Source organism: Thunnus thynnus, chromosome 14, assembly GCF_963924715.1.
Source record: "Thunnus thynnus chromosome 14, fThuThy2.1, whole genome shotgun sequence".
In the NCBI taxonomy this organism is placed as follows: Eukaryota; Metazoa; Chordata; class Actinopteri; order Scombriformes; family Scombridae; genus Thunnus; species Thunnus thynnus.
Genome location: NC_089530.1, coordinates 15,371,434 through 15,397,058, shown reverse-complemented (window position 1 = coordinate 15,397,058; position 25,625 = coordinate 15,371,434). Strand labels below are relative to the sequence as shown.

Genomic DNA, 25,625 nt, shown 5'->3' with positions numbered 1-25,625 from the left:
AAATTTATGCTTTCCGACCTCAATTAATTACTTAATAAAACAGACAAACATGATCAGAGAATTGGATTTACAACCTTTGTTGGGGGTTTCACTTTTCATTTTCGCAGGAGTGAGAGGGGTCAGTCCAAGCTTCTTCTCAAGCCGCTCTGCTTGAGCTTTCAGACGAGCTTCTTGCCTTATCTTACGAGCTGATTTCACTGGCTCAGCCAGTAGACGCACCTGATAAGTACAAAAAATCAATTATTTAAAGAGACATAATCGGTGCTTTTTTTTTTTGACGTTTGAGTTAGAAAGTTGCAAAAGTTGCTTTCCTGTTCACTCACCTCTCGGGGAAAAGAAGATAGAACTTGTAGAGCACCACTTTGCATCTTGGCCCACTGTCCTTCAACCTGACCAAACTCATCCCTGTCAGAGATCTTGTATAGTGGCAGAACGTGGAGCTGCTCATCTTCTGGTATGTTGCGGACTGCACGGTTATCTTCCTTGGTTAAAGTGCAAACCTGAAAAAGGACACAAACAAAAGGCAAACTGTTAAACCAAACAGTGGGGCCATATCCAATCAATACCTCAAGAGACTGAACCAAAACTAGAACCAATGACATTTGAAAGAGGTTGGGTTGAGCGTTAAGTCACACGATATAGAATTAGATAGCATAGTGTCACACTCGTAGCTTGCTTACTACAGTGCTGCCATTATTCATGTTTTGAGTGTCCTTGTGAGCGTGAGCACAGAAATCCACACAGGCTGTGACTCCTGAAAAAGGACGTCCCTCCCTCCGGCCCAGCCGGCAGTCTCCACCTGCCTCCTCATTTTCCACCTAGCAGAGGTGAAAAGACATGAGAGGAGTTTGGTTAGTGGTGGTGACTAATAATAGATTCAGCATTGAACAAGAAGAACAGGCAACAAAAACAGAAAAATTATCATTATAAATTATTTATATTTAAACACATACATGCGAACAGATGCAATAAACTTAACAAAAGATGAAAAATTAAGACAGATGCTCAATGAAAAAAAAAGCATATGCAAATCAATACAAAAGATATTTAAAAATCTAAATACAATTAATAATAAATGCTGATAAATACTGTGAGATACAGTAAAAGTAAAAGCTTGTTATAGTTCAAGTTTTCTGTGTGTACATTCTCAAATCTTCAGTGATGGAGAGACAACTAATGTTAGAGTCAGTGAGATCATAAACTGTGAAGAAGTCATCAATGTAATCTGAAGTGAGGGTGTGCAGCAATTTGAAGACATAGAGAAGCATCTTCAAATCAATTCTATGAATACTAGACTGAGAGAGCTCAGGACTATGAGTGGTAAATATGGCAGCTGTTTAATTTCTCATACCTGGTTTTGGAAGGCTTCAGGAGCCAGTCTCTTGTAGAGTGGTGCGAGGTCAGTGGCAAGACTCTGAAGATTGTTCTCTATTTTCTCCTCCTAAAAGTGAGAGACAGAGGGAAGATTATGGATGAATTTACAAAAGAATCGTCCTTTTCTAGGCCTGCCTACAGGTGTGATTGTCATATCCAACATCTGCCACTAGGTGGCAAATGTAGAGAGTAAAAGTAAAATGTAGAAAAACAACAGAACTTATGCCATACAAAGTACAGAGAAACCACACATGGTGACATAATCTAGCACTTGGATTATTGACCAAATATCCTCACAAATGTAAACAAAATAAGACAAAGAGAAATCGATGATTTCCTCTAGGATTTCTGGAAGTTGACCACTCCCTCACCTCCTCCCGGTAGTCTCCAATCAGGCGGAACTTGCGGGGCACTTTGCTGCGGGCAAACTTACAGCCATTGAAGTACATACTCCAGGAGCAGCCAAAGGAAAATGAAGCTCCACAGGTGTCCGGGTCCAAACCCTGGCACGCACACGTACGACTGTAGGCACGGAGTGGAGGAAGGAACATAAAGAAATGGACAAAACTGGAAGAATTAGCATCAATACAAGACAAAGGAAGAAGCACTCACTCTTCATTGAGGGCGCACCGGCGGCTGGTGGGGGAGCCGTATTTAAAGAGGGTATCTGTGAGCTCCCGGTAGAGATGGTCTGCCACCGGCCGGTGGATTCCCTCCCATGCCAGGATGAGAATGACCAACACAGCAGAGTCACAGTGGTGCCCTGGCCTCTGGCGGACCAAACATAGCAGCTTCTCCTCTTCGCTGCTACGCCGGATCACCTGTCAGATGATAGTGTGCACACACACACAGAGCACTCTAACACATTGATATCACAAAATTATGGATCCTACTAGGGTTATGGTTAAAGAGCTGTGATGAGCTGACCAAAACTGCAATGTTGGATGTAGGGCAATTGTTTAAAATGGTACAATCCCTAATGTCTAAGTTTAGGGATGAAGTTATGTTTAGCTTACAGTTCAAGATGACTATGGTTAGGTAAGGGTTGAAGTTAGGATTAGAATCTGAGTGACTTTGTTCTCTGCCCCTAAATACACTATGAAATGAAATCCACAGCAATGCATTAATATACAGCAGACATATTCAAGACATTGAAGATACTAACATGGACACAAACACCAGCCACATACCCATTTAGCTATCGGACACCCCTGGGAGCTCTTTCCTTCCTTCCCAGTGTAAACAACAACTTCCAACCTTACTGCATTTCCTTTGGCACCATACCTGTGACACCCAAACACATGTAAGAGCAGCTTTTATCAGAAATGTGTATTATACACCATAGCACACATATCACTGACAATACATATTAGGCAACATACATTACTACTCAAACCTGAGCACAACTGACAATACACAAAGCCTCCAGCATTGACAAATCTAACATTTGTGCTCACACCTGCAACCAATAAAATTCAGACTGTAGTAATCAGTTAGTAATCAGTTCAACACTGCAAGTACACAGCAACAAGAAAGGATACAGTCAGCAATGGCTTGTGTGCATGCCTAACAGTTGTAATAACAACAAATACTGAATTCCTTAGATTAAAAGATTATTTTTTTATTGAAAAACTCATTGACTGTAGAGTTATTTTTTCAGTTAAATGTGGCTATCAGATGGACTGTCAACCTCAAGTTGTTTTAAACTGACTGTCATCTTGGTTTATGGGCCCCCCGTCTCAGCTCTGGGGGGGTTTCCTGTTTCAACATGCTGTGTATGTGTTGTGTGTACATGTGTGTAGCTGAGACAGAGGGTGCACGTGTTGCGCTAGCTCAGCAATGCTTCCTTTTAATGACAGACTCTTTGGTTGTAACCCCGCCCGATTCCACCAAGCCTGTGGTTGACTAGCAAAAAAAGAGAGGTGTTAGTAGTCACTCTACCTGTTCTCCATCAGTTCCCTCACTGCAGCGACACTAGGTCCTGCCCCAAGGTGAGTATAGTAAGGGCCTTCCTCCTTTTCAATGATTTGGTCTGTGAAAACAAATCAACACCTATTAGATATTGCAGCAACTTTACTGGGTGGAGAATTGTCCTTCAAAATAGCATGTTGACCATAATGTTTCAGACAATAGTTTCATAACTAGAAAGCCAAAGGTTTGATTGTTCTGATGTTTACAGACATTCTGGATAAGGGAGTCAGATCAATATAAATGTGATGTACACAGTAAAATGCAGTAGTATCTCAGTTCAGGAGCCACCACCATGGAAGTCCACATTTCAAGGCCAAATACACTGTAACGGGTCAAGAAAGCATCCCAAAGGCTCCTCCAAATATGGCCGAGAAATGCAGCCTTCTTTTGCTTGAATTGGCCCTTGAATCAGGACACAGCTATTGTATGTGTGTGTGTGTGTGTGTACATCAGAGAGAGACAGAAAGTGAAAGCCTGTTTGAGGTCAACTGCATATTATATGAAAGCAAATTTTCAGGTCTGATTTAGTCACAAAGTGGAATCAAACAAATGTGATACCAAGTTAGGAAATACAGACTAGTGTTGTTCTAAAAAAATCTTAAGTAGCACCAACTCACCCATGCATTGACAGGATGGAAGATCGGCCAGTTTTTTGGAAGGTGTATTGAGCAGGTTCTTGGTAGGGGTGTCCAGAAAACTCATAGGAGACTCCAGAAAGCTGTTGACGCTGTTCTTGGATGGAGTTGACTCCGCAGAGTGGCCCGGATCCGCATCAGTAGACGTGGACAGGACAGTAATGGGTCCAGACCTCTCCAGCTTGTAGTAGCCCTGCTGACTTGGAGGAGGGGACTGCCGTGCCCCCGAGAAGCCATTAGCCATACCGGGATACCCAGTGGTGTGGCTGAGGAAAGCAGTATTGGCTGGGCTGGGGTTAGGATCAGCACCATGCTGCGCTACCTGAGTAAACAAACGCCTTTCACACTCCTGCCCCGGTCCTGCAGCATGACCATTGCATGGATTGTGGTGGTGGAGTGGACCATTTGAAAGGGACCATGGCTGGTTCTCTTGACCAAGAGTGTGGTTGACCCTTGTGAGAGTGCCGTAGTTCTGAGTCTGCGGCCCTAAGAGGGCTGTGTTGTTTGCGTGACTGTGATAGATGAGTTGCCTCTCTTCCTCCTGAGCTTCAGCTAAGTATCTCTTCAGGTCAATTTGAGCCTGAGGCAGGAACAGGTTCCTCTTGTGGGGAAGACCTGATTTCCCCTGCGGTAGGGTCTTCTGGCCTCTGCTCCTGTGGTGCGTCTCTCCATTTGGCATGCGTTTTGAGAGGGGGGTCCTGCGGTTGATTCCCTCTTGTAGTCCATCACTTATCTTCTTCTTCCTGGGCTTGGAAGGGGTTGCTTTTGTTTTCTTTGTGAGGGTCTTTTTCTGAATGGGGGGTAGCTGTGAGTTATAGTTGTATTTGATGGCTGATACAGGCATTCCTTTTGGAGGATTGTTCTCCGACTGCAGGTTGTGTCTGGACTGGATGATGAAGGCCAGGTCTGCCAGTTGAGCTGCCACCTCCTCCTCATCTCTGTTTCTCATTTTAACAACCCTCTCTCTGTCCTCCCCAAACAACCGCTCATGATCTTTACTGAACTTTATGTCACTGGGATCTTTATAGCTGCATTCCGACTTGATGACATGAGAGCCAAAGCCCTGCTCTGTCCTCCTAAAGGGTCTTCTATCACTGTCTGAGCTGGCCTCTAAGAGGTCCTGCAGAGACAGCTTTGTGCTGGGGCTCGGCCCCTGGGAGCACTGGATGACATTCCCTTGTCTGGCCACAGGAGGGCGTATGACTGACGTCTGGTGAAGTGGTGAGCTGATGACCGAGACTTTGTTGTAGCGGATAGCTGCTGTGGGTTTGGCTTCTTGCAGGGGTGTATTTGTATTGGAGGTTGTAAGCGGGGCAGCCGCAGAAATGGGATGTTCACACTTACTTTCAGCTTTATTGGACCCTGGGATGCTTTGAGGTATAGCTGCCAGTTGAGTCAAGGCCTCAATAGCAATAGCCTGATCAAAACTAAGATTTCTCCTCTCTGCCAAAGACTGCACACTTGGTAGCAAGACATTTGGAGGAGGTTCACTTTTGATAGTCTGGGGAGTCCTTTGCAGGCTAACAGGAGTGCTTTTCTGACACAAGTCACTCTTCAAGTCCTCTGGCTCTTTTTTAACAAAGTGCAAATCTGGTGGTTCAGTTTTGATGGAGCAAAGAATGGAAGAACGTGAGCTGCAAAGTTTCTCCTCCAGTCCCTTCCTCTCTGTGACAGACAGACACACCACAGCCGCCAGCGTGGATAGCGAGTCTTCGCAGACCTCATCCTCATCACTCAGCTTTGTGGTGGCCTGTTCAGTGATCCACACCCACGGCTCCTCCAGTTTGATCTTCTTTAGTGGAACTGACATGTCATCTGGAGGAGTCTTGGGTCCATTCTCTGAGCAGTCTTTAGGGATGGCAGCTATTATAGTCCTTTGAGACTCTGATGCCATCATAGTCCTTTGATATGCAGACTTTAGATCAGACTGTGACCCCGTAGTCATTTTAGCACCGTTGGGTTTTGTCAGGTTCTCAGCAGAACCATTCTGAAAAGTCACAGAAGAGCATACGTGTTGGTGAAGTGCAATGCTGGTCAGCTCCAGCCCAGGCTCTCTTTTAATAAGTGCTGGCCGTTGGTCCGAGGCCAGGTTGTGGGTGAGCAAGTGGGTAATGGGGGGAGCTTGTGTATGAGGTATGTGGCCTTCCTCCCCCTCATCCTCCTCTGCTGCCATGTGGGTGTCATCCATCTGTGCCTTGCCTTTGCCATTTACCGACCCACTTTCTGGAACCACCTGAGACAGAGAGACAGAGAGAGAGAAACAAGGAGAGAGAGGTGACTCAACAAGCTCTGGCGGTATACAGTGATTCAGCTTGTTCTAAACAGTCACGGCACACAGCACAACAGATTGCCTCCCAGCATGGCATGAGCATCTGTTGCAGCCACTATCGAGGCTGTGGAAAATATTATGGCATGTGAAAACAAAGAATCTGCTCTCTATAAATCTTGCAGAAACGGATCTCTAAACAAAGCTAATAAAAAGTTAAACCGCGTTAGTTCACGGCCGAGGCTTCAATCAGGACTACATTCCTGCCTGAGCTGTGGAGTGTTGAGATCCGCAGACCCCCAGGTAGCCGAGAGCCAACAAGTAAACATTTGGAGTCACGCACAGTTCATGATTGCGTCACTACCGGTGGGTCACTGAGGGCATGTAGACAACGTGCATGTACATGTTATGTTTGTACAGGGTTTTGTGGGTGTGTTCCTGGGCATGCATGCATGTGTGTGCAAGCACATGTGATTATTCACACAGCTGCCCTGCCATGTTAACCCCTGTGCATTGTTAAGTGAGTGATTAATCCACTTGGGGTCCTATCCACAGTGGAGTTTCAGTGCAGCTTGACCCTTCAACTAAGACAGATTCTAACTGCCAGCAGAGCTATGACAATCCAAAGGTCCACAGTATTGACATATTGATTGGTTCTAGCCATGTTGATTATGTACTGCCACACTGTCTACTGTACTGTACACTGTCTAGGTACAGACAATCATATGCAAAAAGAAATTAGAATTTTGGAAAAAAGAGAAAGTAAAGGCAGTTTTAACAAGGCTTTGATGAAGGTCTTGCTACTGTAGTGAATATTGTGGTTTACATGTTACAGAGCACAGAGATAAGCCCCCTCTGATGTACTAAATCTAGCCTATATACAGTCTCTCTGTAAGTATGTAAAAGCGTCCTTTATTCCTCGTCATCTTGAGTGAGCATATGATCAGCTGAAGTCATGTCAAGCTGCTTCTCATGTTATGATTTAACCCTGCATCACATTCAGAACTAAAGCCTTCAGCAGTGGAAGACTGATTAAAAATGTTGCAGCGTGACAAAGATAAAAAACACTGCATCATGTGCCAAGACTCAGCTGACAAAAGGATCTCAAAGTCGTTTGCAGGAGCTGGAGGATGTGTGTGCATTACTGTGATCTGTGTGTACTTTATATGTGTGTGTGTGTGTGTGTGTGAGACAGACAGAGAGAGAGAGAGAGAGAGAGAGAGAGAGAGAGAGCGAGAGAGAGAGAGAGAGAGAGAGAGAGAGAGAGACACCCCATGTTCCCTCTAATGAAGTAGCATAACTGCAGGGGAGTGGGAGATATGTACTTTATCACTGTTTACCTGGCATAAACACCCATTAAACTCTACCACCGCCACTGTTTTAATGCATTTTACAGCAGGGGATGTGCACTTCAAGCTGACAGATAAAGAGAAAGCAGCATCAGCACTTCAATATAAACCAGATTCCTACGAACCCACAGACCAAACACAAAACACTTGAGTTTATCAGTTACATGTGCTCTGTTCAATTGTGTTCCTTCTATTTCTATCAAAAGTGAAAAAATCAAGGATAGTAGAATATATTGTTTTACAGTATACAGTATTAAGAAACTGAAAGAAGGGATAAAAAGTAAAATAGAAATAGATAAATTTTGAGTGAGGTGGGTATAGATGGGACTTGATAACATGAAAACAGTGGGTTGAGTTTGGCACAAGTATAAAGAGACTAGTAGAGTGAAAGAATGACATCCTACATGTGACGGCTGCTGAGCAGAAGCCCTAACTGTCATTCTTGATGATAAAGGCATTGAAAAGTAGGATGTGAAGCAGGAAAAATTGTACTCATGCACAGCTACAAGCACTCAATTGAAGTTGGAAAATTAAAGTTGTTGGAGGCAGCGCAGAGGTCTAAGAGGATTAATACTGAGCAATCTCCTGCATCGGTTGTTTAAAGAAGGTTATTAGTTACCTTCAGCTTCAAGAGATCTGTTACTGTGCTGTGGGAAGCTCTAAAGCAAGAGAGAAGTTCTTCACAAATATTTAAAACGAGGACATAATATGTAATTAATAATATGTATTGTGTACAACATACATTTTAGTTTGGGCTGAAGAATCAAGGCTGTGCTTCTTTAAGCAACATTTCATGATTGTTATATATACATCATATTATCACCAGTTTGTAACATCAGTGCATTTACTTTGTTATCAATTGCTGAAATGTGTTTTTTTTTTGGCTGGGTTCAACCTAGACTTCTGATAAGAAGATTTAAGAAACAAGATGTCCTTGTGAATTTTGTTGCATTTAGTGTCTGATTACATTTGTGGTGGCAAAAGAGAGAGTGAAAATGATTTTAAGTCAAGCAAACAGAGTAAAAAAGCAACATGTAAACTATAGCTGCAAACAGCAATGATCGAGGTCCAAGCAGATTGGGAAAATCTGGATGCTTGTTTCTTATTTAATTGTTAATGAAATGTGGTTTTCATGAATGCAAACTGAAATGATGACACACTGACCAAGAACTGGAAGATTTTGTGGAGGGTGGGTCAAGATCAGAATCAGATCAGAAGATAAGAATCTGATCTGATTCTGACTTTGGAGATTCTGGCAATGGTTATTCCAGCAAATTATTTATCAATTAACTGATATTGGACACCCTTGGACTCGAACCAGAGACCTTTGTGTCCCCAGAGAAGGTGACAACTGCGCCAATGGGGAGACATTGCTTTCCACACACCCTCTTACAACTTGAGGCGATGACATCACATGTGCCAGACTGGGGTACTTTTGTCTATTTAAATTGAAAACGCTTACAACAGTGAAAATGTTGGTGAGAAAATTCTGAAACATCATTCTGCTGGTTTTGGATGCACTGTCAAATATTTTGGTGACATGTGATCCAACACTGAGCAAGAGAGAAAATGTTGTGCATACAGTACAAATTACAGAAAGATATTGAATATAACTGCGTACTCACTGTTTGACCGATCTCAACACCATTTTAAAACACTTGATATCTACTATCTAGAGATTGTCTGTGTCAATTTTGGTAGAATTTGAATGAAGACTTGTGGAGATATAGATGTTCACTGATTTTGCATATTTTGACAAATATAGAGTGACTGACTTCTGAACTGATCATAGGTTGCAGTGAGGCAAACTTTTATCACACATCAGTGGAAGTGCTGAAATAATTTCATCTCTCTAGGTCCTACAGTGAACTTTAAATGATTTTTGGAAGTTCTGACTGCAATACTGATGAATACGTGAGTTCACACTTATAAATCACTCCCCTTTTCGCGAATCATCACCAAACTTTATACAATAAATTGAACATAACAGTAGAACATGGAAAAATTTTCACTCAAATACATGCAGCTAATTAAGCTTTTTGCATTAGTGGTGCCCCCTAGTGGCAGAATATCCCAGGACTGTGCACCAAGTTAGGTACAATAGCCAATTTTGATTTATGAGCATTTATGTAAAATTTAACTTAAAGATGAGGTTTAAAATTGTATAATTTCAAAAGGATATGGAATATCAAAAATCTGAAGTACTTTTTTCTGACAGATATGCTATGTGCCACATGCCGATTGCTCAAAATTTGTAGGAGGATTAGCAAAAAAACAAATCTATCTAGGTGCAAATGGGCGATTCTTCTGGACCCACTGAATCCAGGAAAAAAATAATTTTGTATTTGTGGCTGACAGTTCAGAGGTTATATGCCAAAACATAAAGTCTTTTGTTATAGCATCTGGCCACTTGGTATATATTTTTTTGTCTGAGTAGTGGGTGCGATTTCCAACCTATCAGTCAAGTTTGGGAACTGTAGTTGTTTTGGTTTCTCAGACTCAGATATTTTTAGGGCACAAGAATAATCCTAACAGATACAATAGGGACCCCTAAATATTCCAGACAATTTAAGCCAGTGTCAGTGGAAAAAAGTTTTATCTCTACCTCTTCTGCAATGATTTTTTTACAGTCTGTCTGACTGATGAAACATGCTGTTCTAGATAGACGTGTTTCCCACTGATGGTTGAGATTGCTGAAAAATGTTGTAGCTGTGTTGGAAATATTTAAACATGACACCACTTTGTGTATGTTCTTCGCCAGTTATGCACAGGAATGCAAAGCACATTGCCAAAAGCTGTTTATTAAAACACTATTAAGGTGTTGTGTGTTGGATTTTTTCTTTAAGTAGAGGTTGTTTGACTTTGCAAGAAGAGAACAAGTGGACATAAAATGTTGAGACCAGACATGATTAATAAGGTGGAGCCGATTTATTACCAAATCTTTTAAGTGATGTGGTATTCCCTGATCTCTTTCTGATCCATCACGCTTTCTCTCCAGTCCACTGCACTCTCCACAGCAGTTGGGACCGAGCCATTAGAAACGCTGCTGATGCAACAGATAGTTGGAGCAAAGGCTGAGGCAATACCGAAGCTGCCAATGCAACAGGGTGAGACACCCGCTCCACACAGCATGTGGAAATTGGCCACCGCGACATTCAAATGAGAGAGGGAGAAAAAGAGCAAAAAAAGATGGGGAACACAGAGCGAGCGAGCGAGAGAAAGAGAGAGAGAGAGAGGGTTAAAAGGCAGTGTATCTGTCACAATAAACTGCTTTCAATGACAAAGCAACACTGGCTGGCTTCCAGCACTGCACCAGACACACGCGTGTCCCTGTGCATGTGTATGCGTGTGCCTGATTGTGCATCCATTTGTGCATCCAAGTGTTCATGATCCAAAGCTGACATCAAAGTACAGCCCCTGTTTTTAATTATGTTACATTTAACCTTGTGATAACAAAAAGCCTAATGCAGGACGTAAATGCAGAGTCATGTGCTCTCACTTAGCCACCGGGTCTCTGGAGAGAGCGGGGTCTGTGATGAGTTAGGGCTATGTCTTTGTGCTGTGTCTGTCGTGTCTGCCTCGAGGCGCCCGAAGTCACTCACACGGTACTGTACTGTTTCAAGTGCAAACACAGTCTTCTTCTTTTCTCCGAGACACACATGTACCCAAGTCCTGCGCCTGACTGTCCAAAGCTTTAAAGATCAACAAAACATTCACTAGAGTATCTAAGGGTGAGTGCTTTACACACAAACACACGTTCAGAGACCTACCCTAGCAACAGAAGTGTGACCGCCGCTTGAATCCTAACAATTCTCTGTCTCCAGAGAGAGATGGGTCTCCGAGGAGGTTCGGAGTGTGTATCCGTTCTCAATTCAACACACAAACACACTCACATATACATTTAAACATGTACACATACATACACACCTGAATTCAAACGCTTCAACTGCCACTACTCTGACAGTAAAGTGCGTGCTAGACTTTGATGAAATGAATTCTGTTTTACTTTCAGTTGTGTCGCTCTTGTTCACTTGTGCAGAAATCACACGTTGTTAGGGTTTACACCTCACGCTGCTCTTACAACGATATGCTGAAAAAAACACGCTTCCTTCCTGGCTGAGAGTGTAAGTAGTGGTTTATGTGTGTTTCTCTGAGCATGTGAGAATTTCCCTCATTCATAGAGTGAGCGTTTCCTGTCTCAACGTCACGAAAGTCAACACACTACACAAAAAGCAAAACTGTGACAAAGGAAACTTGAAAGAACTGGCTCACAATACATCAGCATGAATCACAGCTTAATCAACTATAAAATTATACAGATTAAGACCGCATCAGTAACAGGAGGACCTTTTCTACAAACCGCACAATAATAACACCATTACTACTGCAGCCAAACGAGTAAAGCCTGCCAAATTACAAGTTACGACCCAAGGCTTACAAGCACTCCACTTCTCTGCTGAGCACAGTCAGGAAACAGCAGGTGCAGAAATATGGCTGTTCAAAACACTGCAAGAAAAAAAAAGGGGAAGCAAAGGGGTTCTTTATAAAACTACGGCGGCTAAAAAAGACATGCGACGGGGGAAAAAGAAGAGGGGTGTCTGTTACCGTGGAAACTGACCTCTTTGTTGCTGACTTTGTTGTCACATCCTTTAAACCCACCTGGAAAAGACAAGCCAAACACTCAAACACAGAAGCCCGGGTCCTCAGTGATTCACTAGGAACAATAACATCAGCTTCCAAATAAAGCGCTCCAATCAGCTAAATCCAGGGTGAGAGAGAGAGAGACAACGGAGGATAACCTCTAGATGAGCTCCACTGTAGCTGACCCATCTGCAGCGAGACAATAGACCCTGGGGCAAATGTTGCGTTTACTTTGTCTGTCCTCGGAGGAAGCCCCTCTAGTTTAGGCAGCATAACCCTAAAAGGTATTGGTGGCCATCTTGCTTTGCCTCCTTCAGCCTCAAAAGAAACGCTGGCTACAGTAGCCGTGCGCAGGGCAAGCTCCTGGGTGTCATGACTAGGGCGACTGTGAGCCTCTGTAGCAAAGCGCTGCTACAGCAGACGTGCGCACACCCGCCGCACACACACAGACGTATAGACACACACACATACGGGATGCCTTTCGCAGAAGCAGACAGAGCCTCATCAGCCAATGGCGTGAGGACCTTAGCGGCTTGTAAATTATCTTCCATGCCTAGACTCTCCTAAACAAAGGATCCCCTATGTGGGCTTTTTACTCCAGCCCTACGCACATGGATTGGAGGCAAGCTGTGGAACGGATGCTGCACACATGCTGGATCTGGATCACAGGAAAACAACTCCGTCACCTCTGAAATATTAACCCCTGAAGCAGCACACCAACACTCCTACTGGGACTGGTAAATTAGACTGAATCACCTGTAACTAGTGCTGAAATGACTAGTCCATTAAACAATTAGAAAATTAGAGAATCAAATTTTCAACCAGTACAAACTGATTAAATGCTCGAGTCCCATATCAAGCAACAAGCAAAACATTTGCTGCTCCAAGCTTATCAAATGCTTCCTTTCCCTCCTTTATATCAATATAAATTACATATCATTGGGTTTAGGCAGTTGCTTGGACAAAATAAGCAATTCAGAGATGTCAGCTTGGCTCTGGGAAAGTGTGAAATATATAAGTCGTCACTATTGTCTGACATATTATGGACAAAACAAGGTATCAATTAATCAAAATTGTAACTATTTATAACTGTACTTAAACCTATAGCTGAAGTGTGATCAATTTCACTCTTCAAGCTAGCAGGGAAAAGCTGAGCTATGAAAATATAAAATGCTCCTGAGCAAAATACTTCTTCTCTTAAAGGTGCAGTGTGTAGAATTTAGTGGCATCTAGTGGAACAGACTTGGCAGAAATGGAATATAATTTTAATAAGTATGTTTTAATTAGCGTATAATCACCTGAAAATAAGAATCATGTTTTTATTAGCTTAGGAGAGACACTGGCTCTAGAGTGCTTTTTTTCGTTTTTCGCGAGTTTTGCGGCCACAGCAGGTTCTCCTACACACTGGAAAGAGAGAGTTGACGGGTATTCAGTTGGTTGCAATCTGTAACCTCACCACTAGATGCCACTAAATCTTACACACTGTACCTTTAAACAGATGTCAACATCACAGTGACAGTAATATTGACATTAGCCAGTTCTCAGATATGAGCATGTCTGTGTGTGTGTGTGTGTGTGTGTGTGTACATTTTCCTCCCTCTGAAACTACTCCCCTACAGATTTAAGGCATGTGATCTATCACATTATAATGTGCTGTTGTGTGTCCCATCAGTCACAGTGTGTAGCCTGCTATGTCATGCTATACTCTTTAAACAATTACATATGGTATCATATGCATGGCAGCATAATTTTCTGCAGCACCTCTGATCCCCATGTGATCTAAAAATATTGGGGAAGTTTATGGTGGGAACAAGAAAGAGGATGTTCACAGCATCCATACTGTTATTCCTCTCTCTGTCTCAACAACCCTTCCCCTCAGTCTCTCTCATCCACCCCCAAAGCACTTTTTCACTCTCTCTAAACGATTCCCTGAGGAAAAGCTGTGGTTAGAGAATAAACAAGGAGACAGAGAGCAAAAGACAAAGAGAAAAAAAATGTTATGAGAGAGTAAAGTACTCCCCCCCCCCCCTTTTTTTTTAAGGCAACCATGTGGCCAAGACGCTGAGGTCACACCAGGACAACATGAAGGCAGCTCGAGCCAGTGCCTGTCTGTAACACTCAACTCACCAACCTCAGCCGTGTGTTTGATTGTGGAGGCAGAGAGCGTGCAGATTAATCCAGACACAACAATGAAAACTATATTAGTGTAATGTTACACATGCGATAAACATGCAAACATCAGGATGACACAAATGTTCCAGCACGTCATATGGTGGAAGATCCAGTCATTATTGGAGGATCTAGCTGTAAGCCCTGTCAAAATCTCAAAAGGTATTCGTAAGCACGTTACAATCCAATAGGCCTGAATTATAGCCAATATGGCACATGATCAAATGCGGTTTATAAGAGGGATAATTTCAATACAGTGAAAGCCAACAAAACCTACTCAGTCCATTTATAAACACTTACATTTTCACCCAATATAAACATTTAGTGACTATGTTTTACTACAAATATAATGATGTGCACTCTTAGTCTCATGGTGGCCACACAGTTTTTATCACACGACAGAATCCAACAGTCGGTTAGTCAGTTAGATGCTTGTAACTTATCATGGTCAAACTCCTGCATGGTGTGGCTTTCAGTGTATGTAGTATTGTTATAGGCTAATATTTCCAAAACCAGTGGTTTGGGTAAACGTATGACACTAACTAGACTTTATGGATAGACTTGATTATGGTGGTGACTGCTGAGCGTAATTGTTTTCTCACATTCATATTATTTATTTTGCAAAATGGATGATTTAGTGTATATCTATATCTGCGCAATCAGCATAAAAATGACTAATATTCAGCATAAGTCATTTTCCCCTCACAGCAACAATCACAACTTTCCTAACACACGCTGTAAAACAAACACAGATGTAGACTAAACACTTGAAATATACACATGCATGTGTGTGGTGTGCTGAAGCAAACTTTATTCCCACAAAACAATATTTCTCCACACTGTCAGAATCAGAAAGCCACATTACAACAACATAGTCTCCGCTATTTAATCACAACGTGGATTACTGCCTTCAGATTTAGTCCATATTGCCAACTCATGTGTATATGGTAGATTTTCAATGTTTGACCCTGAGATGAACAAAATAAACTTGTATGAACACCTGCAAAATCAGTGTGTGTACACTTCAGAGCATTACACTGCTATTTAGACCTGCTGAAATATTTCACTCCCGTAACTCAAGAATCATTTCCTGACCTACAGTAATGGATGCACTGGACCCGCCTTACATTACATTTTATTGCAGTAATGTGTTACTACTCTATTTCAGGGTTTTAGACACTCTGATTATGTGTTAAAGAAAAGTTTCTCACTATTAATATGAATGTGTAGATGTAAAAGCAAATTGTGTTATGAATTATGATGGAAAACTAAATTGATTTAGTGCGGTTTGTCCCAATTTCCATGCTTTCCAAACTGGCAAAGCCTTTTCTGGGTTATTATGTGTGAGATATTTTCAGGTACCAATCACAAAGAAAAAAATGACGTTTACTAAAATTGTTAGTAGTCATGTTCATTGTGGCAGTTGTTATTGAGTTCTGCTCTGAATGGCAGCTGTCACGAGAAGTCTGACAGGTTTGACAATTATGGCCAAGTTAAACAGGTTACACCAACTCAAACCATAAAACTTCCTGTGATACAGTCCTAACAACTGTTTCCAGGTAGCTATCAACTGTCAGGTGCTGCTGAAGATGTTATATACAGTAGCTACTGTGTTTAATGTAATGGTATATGTATTTAACACTTTTTAAAACTATACAACTCAACAGCTAGATGAAAATTAATCATACATAGGAATTGTGACACCACTCCCCTTTGATATGGTGTGCGTAAAGAAAAGTAAACAAACAATATGCAGTTTTCCCTCTGACTGTGTGTAAACAAACAGCTTATTGGCAAGACAAAACAAGAATTAAAATGCTGAAAAACTATTATATTATCCCACCAGGATAAACTGTATTCCTCACAACATGTTAAATCCGTCAACATGCACAGTACAGTACGTTAAGAGTGTGCCTAATGTGATATAGTGTATCGGCTGTACTGTACGTCTCAGCCTTCAAACCATTCCTCCTCCTGCAGTCACTCCATTTCTTCATCCGAAAATACCCCACAACTACCAACAATATTCCACCGCACCCTTAATTTGCAGCTCTTTAAGTGTCCTGCATGTTTTTCCCTTTAACAAGCTGCCCAGCTCTCGTTAGGAGCAAGTAGCCTGGACATTAATCACCCTAAACAGTGCAGTACACGAGCATGCAAGCGAGGTAAAGAAAGTCGTTCCGTGGCACGGTCGTAAACTGTCTCCGACACATCTGGAGGCTGACCCGCTGGAGACCGGCCCAGTGATGGAGCTATGCCAAATGCGAATGTTGCCAATAGTTGTCATTAATGCTATTACTGCCGACGCTAATGTAAACTTGTCTCTCATTTGCATGGAAAAGCTACAGGTCTTTGGAGAAGAGCAGCAGTTTCAAAGAGTTACCCTTCTTCTTTCTTCTCTTTTTAAAGTTGTTGCTCTACACCTACAGTGTAATGTTAAATGAAAGGTGGTGAGCAGAGTGCATGAATCAGAAGAGGCAACGGCAGGTTGGACAAAACAGGGCAGACATGTGTGAGAAGTGCTGAAGTGAGTGGTGACAACCATGGGGAAAAAGGTGACTCCATGCTTGGACCTGTCCCCAAACAGCACATCCAGCCCACGCAAGCACAACCTTGCACACAATCACACACTCTCCAACATCTCTTGCTCAACCCAAAGGACCGACACACAAATGTGTCTGAGATTAATGTTTAGAGACTAATGTGCAAAAACCGGCATTAGCATTTGGATCCTGCTAAGCCAGACCAAGGAAGTATGAAAGCTGGTTTTCCTTGAAGAGAACCTTGAAACCATAAAGTCTGTGTTACCCGAGAGGAAGCAGCAGTATCACACATCACACTACTCACTTTTCCAAAAGAATATGTGGACTCAAGTCTTCTATTAAAGGATTAGTTCAACAATTTGGGAAGTACGCTTATTCGTTTTCTGGTAGAAAGCTTGATGAGAGGATTGGTACCACTCTAATATCTGCCCCTTAAGTATGACAGCAGTTGTTTAGCTTAGCGTAGCAAAAAGACTGGAAATAGGGGAATAGCTAGCCTTGCTCTGTCCACCAAGCCCCAAGGAACAGCACAGGGCTTTGAAGCCAATTTGACATAGCGGCCAAACCCTGTAATTTCAACATCACATGATGCTATTGGGCCCAAAAAGACTTTTTACCATAGACTTACATTGTGAAAGAGACGTCTGGAAGTCAGCAGATAATTTTTTTTGAGTGTCACAACCCCTGCGAAATGACTTTCACTATCAAAATTTGACCCGTTCGGTCCAATCACACTCTGAAAGTCTAGAAGAGCAACACAATTGAATTGTTTTATCCCCATTCAATACCCAGAGGGCTAAACCGGAAACAGCTTGCTCTATGTGCCCCAAAGATACGGAAGTAATACGGAAGAAGTTGAACGTTTTTGGCTTCATGCGCCACTGAGCAACTTTCATAGGAATGAACAGGGCCCCACCTCTGACACTGTATTCAGTTCTCTTTATACATCCATGCTGTCCACGTGTGCTGGACTATTTCTTGGCCAGAACCAGTAACTTCCTGGTTGCCTGGCAACTGCTCAGAGCCAAGAAAAGGTCTGGCCCCTAAAACAGTGAATTGCCATTTTTACACTTCAGTTTTTATGCAAATTAGACAAATGAGGTATAACGTGTAAATTGGTGAGCTTTAGATGCACTGAGGGGCGGATTTGATCACTGATAGACACAACCAGGCTAGCTGTTTCACTCTGTTTCTAGTCTTTATGCTAAGCTAAGCTAACCAGCTGCTTGTTGTATGTAGTCTTTTATTTAACGGACAGATATAGGGCTAACACAATTAGTCGATTTATCGATTGGTAATTTTTATGGAAATATGCCAAAAATTAGCTGGTTTCAACTTCTCATAAGTGATTATTTAATGCTTTTCTTTGTGAAAAATGATAGTAAACTGAATGTCTTTGGTTTTAGACTGGTCCAATAAAACAAGACATATAAAGACGTCACTTTGAACTCTGAGAACTATATTATAATTATTATTATTAATTATGATAATTATAATAGGCACTTTTCTCTATTCTCTGACATTTTAAATACTAATTGATTAGTCAAAAAAATAATTGCTATTAGTTGCAGCTCTAGACAGATATGAGAATGGTATTGGTTTTCTCATCTAACTCTCTCTCTCTGCCAAAAAGTGGACTATTGCTTTAAGCTTGAAAACAACTCCTTACTGCACTTTCTCCTACATGCTCTCTGCCTCCTCAACAAACAGTCATACAAAAACAAATGCATGTTTGTAGCCTTCACACTTCCTGTATGAATAGTTTGTAACCCACGGGCGAGCCTAATTTAAGGATACAAGGAATGCACATTCAAAGTTCCATATCAAACACACACAAACACAGAGTGTGTTATGTAACATACTATAATCCCACTCTTGGAAGGAAATGTGCACCATGCAAGACCACACCCTAAACCCACATGGACTCAATTTAGGGGCGGACAGCTGCTGCTCAACACAAAGGGACAGTGGGTCACTCCAACTCTCACACCTACAGTCCATACAGGAGAGGAGGGATTAACTTTAAAACCTGTACGTATAGACAAAAGTGTTCTCTTTCATTTCATGTTTTATATGTCTTTGTGGTCTGTACCTTCCGTTTTTTGTCAGCAGATGCAAAACAAACATCTGTACAAACAAAACAAACAAAATTATAAACTCTTCTTTTAGGCCTGTGGTGTTGACTTTTATATTTGCTTTGGCTAAATATGGAAATAACTGTTTCACCTTGGGAAGGACAGGAAAAGGTGAGTGGGTTTGTCAGTTTATGTAAACACCGACACACTGACACACGCGCGCTGACCCAAATGCACACACAAACACACACTATGCAGGCAGAGCAGCCCGGGGGCCCCAAAGCTGCTCACAATGAGACAGGAAAAGGCTTACTTAAGTTTGTGCTAGTAGAACATGCTGAGTGGGCATGTTGGCTATATGACTACACGTGTGTATGCATGCACTCACACGCATTTACACACACAAATATGCATATATGTGTGCATATAGATGCACGTACAGTGGTGCATTTATGAGTTATTGCACAAACTGTTCAGTATCAGACAGAAATGAGAGAATAAAGAATGAGGAACAAAGAGAAAAATGGACAAGGCTAAATAATCAACAAGCCCATGAGTTCACTACATTCATTACAACTGAGTGGATGGCATTCTGGGTAAGAAGATGAGAGGCAGTTTTTATCCGCTTCAGGTGTATGAACTATATTCTAAATGAGGTGGGTCGATGCATGAATAAGCTCTGGTTTCTCCAGAAGGAGGCCATTGTGTGCCCTTGGTAAGATTTGAGTGGCATTTCTTTTGGGGGGCAAAGTGAGGATTTCCTTTCACCCAGAGAAACCAAGTGGCACGACTTCAAAGCTTATCCAGGGACTTAGAGCCTCACAACAGTCAGGACACGGCACAAACTCACAGATGCAAAGAACCTAAGAGGGCTCAGAAGTGGAGCATTAGTGGCACTGAAGTTTAACTCTACAAATATCTTGCTGTATTATTAAATTCACTGAATTATTTAATATATAATAATATATGACTCTTTGTATTGTTGTTGTTGAAGAAACAGGGTTTGGAAATGGTTGGCAGCTTAATGTGTATTAAAGCAAACAGACTGCATCTGAGTGGAGTCTCCGATCATTAAATCCCTGTCTGTGGTTGGATGTAAAGCCTTCAACCTGGCACAGACTTGACCATACATCTGCTGATGTATAGTGCGCTCTGGCCCCAAATCAAATAAAACAGACATTTCCCCCTCATTCACAGAGCCTTTTTTCTGGGCCACTACCCAAGCCCTGCAGCTATTACAGATAACTACCTCACAGGGTTGTTTTAAATTTAATTGGCTTGGACCAGGTTAACAGAAAAAACAAAGCAGCTCTAATCAGAGGCAAGCCTGTGTGATAAAATGTGTCTGTGCCGAGGAGGAGGAGAAGTTCCGTGGAGAGCGAGTAGGCTTAAGCACAGCGCACTATGCTTGGTCATAACGAGTTGGCTCTGTTAAAATGTTGGCAGTCTCTGACATTTCACGAATCTTGCACCCTCCTCGCTACCTCAGCCCCCTTCTGTCCCACACGTTTACATAATGAAGAGGGAAAATAAGAGAGTGTGGATGTGCATGTGTCCTTCAGCTCACTGCCAGAGTGCCCACATGCGTACGTGGGGAACCTGTGCTCATTTTTGTGAAAGGAAATGATTTCACTTTCAGTGACGACCACAGAATTTTAAGTGACACATCAATATCTGTCATGGCTTGGAAAAAGAGTTTGCTTTTTCTGATGAAGGACCGTTTATGTTTCATTGCATATTTTGGCATATTCACTACAAATAATGTGCACTTTACACTTCTGCTGACAATTTTTTTTACAAGGTTTTCTACCTTCCAGGCAGCCAGTTGTTCCATTTCACTTCTATACAGTGTGACAATCTATTTGAAGAGACTTAAAACTAGTTTGACATAGATAATGCACCACAGTGAACATCATGTCTACTTAAATTACTGGCTATGTTACAGTATGTTATTACAGTGTGGTAATGCAGGGCATAGGGCTGTGACGATAACCGCATTACCGCAATACCGCGGTTATGTCATGCCAACTGCAGGGTTGCGCTCATTACCGTCATTACCGCAGTTTTTAAAAAAATGTCAAACACAACCGGATTGAGATACTGCTGTAACACCTTGGCATCACCCTGTGAGAATGATCATCCATGGGGACAGCAAGCGAGCCAGCGTTAAAGCTAGGCTAAAGGCTAACCTCAGTAGACCAGCTCTCCCGTTAATCTTCCTTGCCAATGTCTCCATCAACAATAAACTAGATTTACCTAAGACTGCTTCTGACGTCCCGGAGAGAAATGAAAAACTACTGTGCCCTCATCTTTGCCGAGATATGGCTGCATGAGAGTATCTCCGACGCCAATATCCAGCTAGCCGGGCTAACCGCTCTCCAGTCGGACAAAATTCTGACCTCCTTCATTGTCCTCTAAGAGGTACACTGCTCAGCATTAGTGGAGTTTCTAGCAGACAAATGTAGACCTTTTTATCTGTTAAAAAGTATTTTTAAAGACTTAATTTTTTTCTCAGGTTTTCAGGGTGAGGGTGAGGGGGGGCGTAGGAAAGTCTACTGTTTTCTGTTTCCATTATTATAACTGTCTTCAGGCCCCCTTTACAGTTGTGAGTTTTCTGAGTTTGTTCCTAGCACACTTGCCGTAGTTGATGATGTCATATTTCCTTAAGACAAGATTTGTTGTTATTCTGCGCATTTTTCCCTGGTTGAGCAGTAGCGGATTCCTGTTGTGTGCGTTCATGCACAAATGTGAGTCAAACCCCCTCTTTTGATAATAGCCTATTACCTGATTTATTATTCTTTCTGTTTTATGTTTGTAATGCATAATTTTCTTGTACATGGTTCAGAAAATGTAGACACGGCACAGTATTTCTTGCTAATATCGCTTACTTGCCTTGTGCTTTTATGTTATGAGTGTCATACTTTGGGAATATGCCTATAATATTGAGTGTTTTGGTAACTTGGCGATTCTTTGACACATGTCCCTACATTCATGCGCAGTGTTTCGCCTTGTGGCCGTTAGCAGTACTACAGTTACATTATTTGGCCACAAGAGGGCTCTGTTGATCAAACTAATGCCTGCTCATCCATTACCTGTGTTTACCCAATGAGTGATCAGTAAAGTTTATTTGGATTGAACTCTCCGTGCCCTACTCTCTGATCAGAGTGCCTGTCCTTAAGGAGCTATAAAGCCAGCATCCCAGAAATACTATCTCTAACAGGGGGCTTTACTGGCGGTAAGTGCCCCCCAGCCCCGCATTAATTACTGGATTTATTGGAAAAAGTTTAACAGCTTTAATTCATTTAAATGCATTTAATTCTGTTTTTGGATAATGTTAGCAATGGTAGCACTAATGATTTATTGTCAACTTTGACAAGTGTGGCTACATTTTTTTTCTTTATGTACTTTTAGTATTTATATTTCTATGATTAAATGTATGTTATTTATATAGAGATCATTTTTGCTGAACAGAGATTAATCAAAATCAGCATTTGTGTGTATGCAGTCAGATTTATGCTTGTTTGAGAACATTTTACAGCATCTTGAAAAAATTAAGATTTACTTTAGTATTATCAGTGTTCAAGATTCTTAATAGCCTTTGTACATGTGGCAGATAGTAAATATATCAGCTCATTTTCCACTAAGTTGCGTGGGAGGAAGTTGTTTGCATAACAGTATAACAACACAGTGTTACAACATATGGTGATATACTGCAATTTAAAAAATGTATAAAGTATCTAAAGAAGAATAATGCTCATATTTTTTCCATCCTAATGTTGCATAGTAGAGCTAGAACAGAGTAATAGTGCATTGCCGCCACAAGTTGATGAGCAACATAAACAAGTGGAATTATCCCACTGAATGGGATGATTTACAGAGATAATGCAGGTATTTTTGACATGTTTGAGGTGTTCGTCTCTTGTAGACAGCCCTAGCCGCTTGCTGCTGACCCTCTATAAGCAGGATCACCTGCATAGTTTAACCTAATTACCTGGATGTAGGTTACTGAGTTCAAAGCCTTAAACCCATCATAGTGTGTGTGTACCGGTTATCTCCACTAATCCTCATTACGACCCTGAGAATACTCCATCAGACAACCGTGGCAGGTCAAAGGTCAGCAACAGACAATAAGGTCTCCATGGCAACCGTCAGTGCTGAAGACCTCCAGTGCTGTGTGTGAGAGAGGGGGAAGTGGGGTTCAGACGTGACAGGAGCGTCTGCTTGGAGAAATTACTCTCACTTCACATTAAGCTGCTTCCCTTTGAGAACAATGAAGGTGTTTTATTGCGTGATGGCTTGAAGTACAACCTGTAATATATCTACGTATAAACACACATACAGCCATATGAATGAAGATCCATACTCAGACGCAAACATATGGGTAAGAATCATTCAAATGAACACAGGCACAGCTTTGAGTATCGGTTATAATCCCAGACAGTCACCCTCGGGTGCTGCAGGCTGCCTGTCCTCCCTAACAGAGTATGTCTGAGGGATCGGCAAGAGTTCTCCTGACACAGGTGTTATCTCAGCTGGGTTACTCCTCTGGCAAATGCACTTCAGCAGAAAAAGGAGGAGTGGAAGAAGTGCTGGAGATAAATTAGTTTGCAGGAGGAGCTGAGCTGAGCTGGCTGGCTGACTGGAAGCATGCAGGTTACTATTTGTAAAAAGTATAGTGTCTGCAGCTGTATTGTACTGTGAATGCTTTCTTTGCTATGTCATTATGGTGCACCTCAAACTGACCCAAATTGTACCTCACCAGGTACATGGTCTTGACAAAAGAGGACACTTACACATAATAGTAAACAACGCTATCTGTGTCGTTTGCATTTGTCAAAAGAACAACACAGATATTTTAAGATGTGTAACTCCACTTAGACAAAATGCAAAAGCAAAGGTGTTTGAAACTTTTATGCCAACATAATTTCATGTGTTTTACATCTCGGTTGAGGTAATGTGTGCTCATCTCCCACACCTGTAAACAGTATACACATACTAGTAAATGAAAGATGTGTTTTAAGAAGTCTTCATATCACAGCTACAATGTAATGATAGAAAAAAATTAACCAGTAGAGAACTGCAAAAATGTCTCGCATTCGGTCAAGAAGGGTTTATGCTGGAAGTCAAATCAATGGCCGGCACTGACTGACTTAAGGGCTCCAGCTGTTTGCACAATAGGTCACTTCCTCTTTGTTCAAATGCACATGATGGCTATGTGCAAATGTACTGTACTATTTTGCTGAGATGTGAATATTAATAACGTTATCTATGAGTGCTGACATCTCCAATGTTAGTCCATAAAAAAAGTGAGTCAGTTATGCAGCCTACAGCTCTAAACATGTCAGGACTGTTTCTGTCAAATTCACTATACAAATACAGGAGCTTTTGGACACTATGAACTTATAGTATTTTGTTTCTGCTGTGTGTGTGTGCTAGTGTTTGTGTTTGTGTGCATTCAGGGCCAGGTCTCAGCCTTGTCGTCTCTGCCCAATACAAGGCGAGGCCACGAGGGGGCTATCAGGCCTGAGTGAAAACAGACATTTTTAAAAGGAAACCTCCTCTCTTGCTGTGTTTGCTCCATACTCACACACAAACCATGGTAGCTTTTTTTGCATTTTGTCTTCATACACCTAACTCTTACACTGTTGAATCTATGTTCTGTGTTGTGTGACCAAACCAAACTAAACCATAACCAGACCTAGCTCAGTATGGTAAAAACAGGAACATAATTCACATGCCACTACATGAACAGCTCTCCTTGGCCTCTGCCCTTTTTTTTCACAATCTTATGGAGTTAGAAACATCAGTTCGTTAGAAGGGTGTGTAAGCTTGATCTGCAAGACTGGCCAGCAAGTATATTAACATATTACTCACACTGAAAGTACACAATGCAATACACCCAAATGCACTCACAGTGTGTTTTCCTGAGTTACATACTCAAATAGGCTACATGAGAAGGGGTGATCTTGTTCTACCTGTTTTGCACCGAAAATAAAGTAAAGGATGGCGTTGAGGATTTAACCGACAGCTCATCACGGTGTCCTGACAGTGTAGCACCTGGAGCAGGCTCCACCCCAGCTGGCGCACATGATCAAACAAAAACCTGTTTTCAAACTACAAACACAGGCACATACTATAGTAGTCAGTAAAGAGAAACAGGGAAAACCACACGCAGCTGTGTTGTTTGAATGAAAGTGAATCTACGTTTCTGTCATTTTACGTTCAGTGTGTCACTCTGTCTGCTGCATGTGACACCACACAAACTTGTATACTACTAAATGGTGACTGGGCTTGCGTTTTTATAGCGCCTTTCTAATCTTCCGCCCACTTATAAAGTGCTTTACACTACATGCCAACGTTCACTCATTCACACACACATTCCTACACTGATGGCAGAGGCTGCCACGCAAGGTGCCAACCTGCTCATCAGGTGGAGCAGGTTCCAATGCTCAGTCACACACGCTCACACACCGATGGCACAGCCTTCGGTTCAGTATTATGCCCACAGACACATCGACATGCAAACCAGAGGAGCAGGGGATCGAACCGACAACCTGCTCTATCTCCTGAGCCACAGCCCACTACCACATTAAATGAGTCTG

General features: G+C 42.0%; 1 protein-coding gene across 3 annotated transcripts in view; it reads right to left on the bottom strand.

Annotated features, from left to right (window-relative positions):
* tet1 (tet methylcytosine dioxygenase 1) overlaps positions 1–25,625 on the bottom strand; it is a 35,254-nt gene that overhangs the window by 4,215 nt on the left and 5,414 nt on the right. For all 3 annotated transcript variants that reach the window (XM_067610122.1, XM_067610121.1, XM_067610120.1), the window contains exons 3-11: positions 3,963–6,213; positions 3,316–3,406; positions 2,565–2,658; positions 1,987–2,195; positions 1,746–1,896; positions 1,352–1,441; positions 681–818; positions 324–500; positions 75–219 (exon numbers count right to left, since the gene is read on the bottom strand). In XM_067610122.1, coding sequence (XP_067466223.1) covers positions 75–219; positions 324–500; positions 681–818; positions 1,352–1,441; positions 1,746–1,896; positions 1,987–2,195; positions 2,565–2,658; positions 3,316–3,406; positions 3,963–6,213 — 3,346 coding nt within the window. The remainder of the gene's footprint in view (positions 1–74; positions 220–323; positions 501–680; positions 819–1,351; positions 1,442–1,745; positions 1,897–1,986; positions 2,196–2,564; positions 2,659–3,315; positions 3,407–3,962; positions 6,214–25,625) is intronic.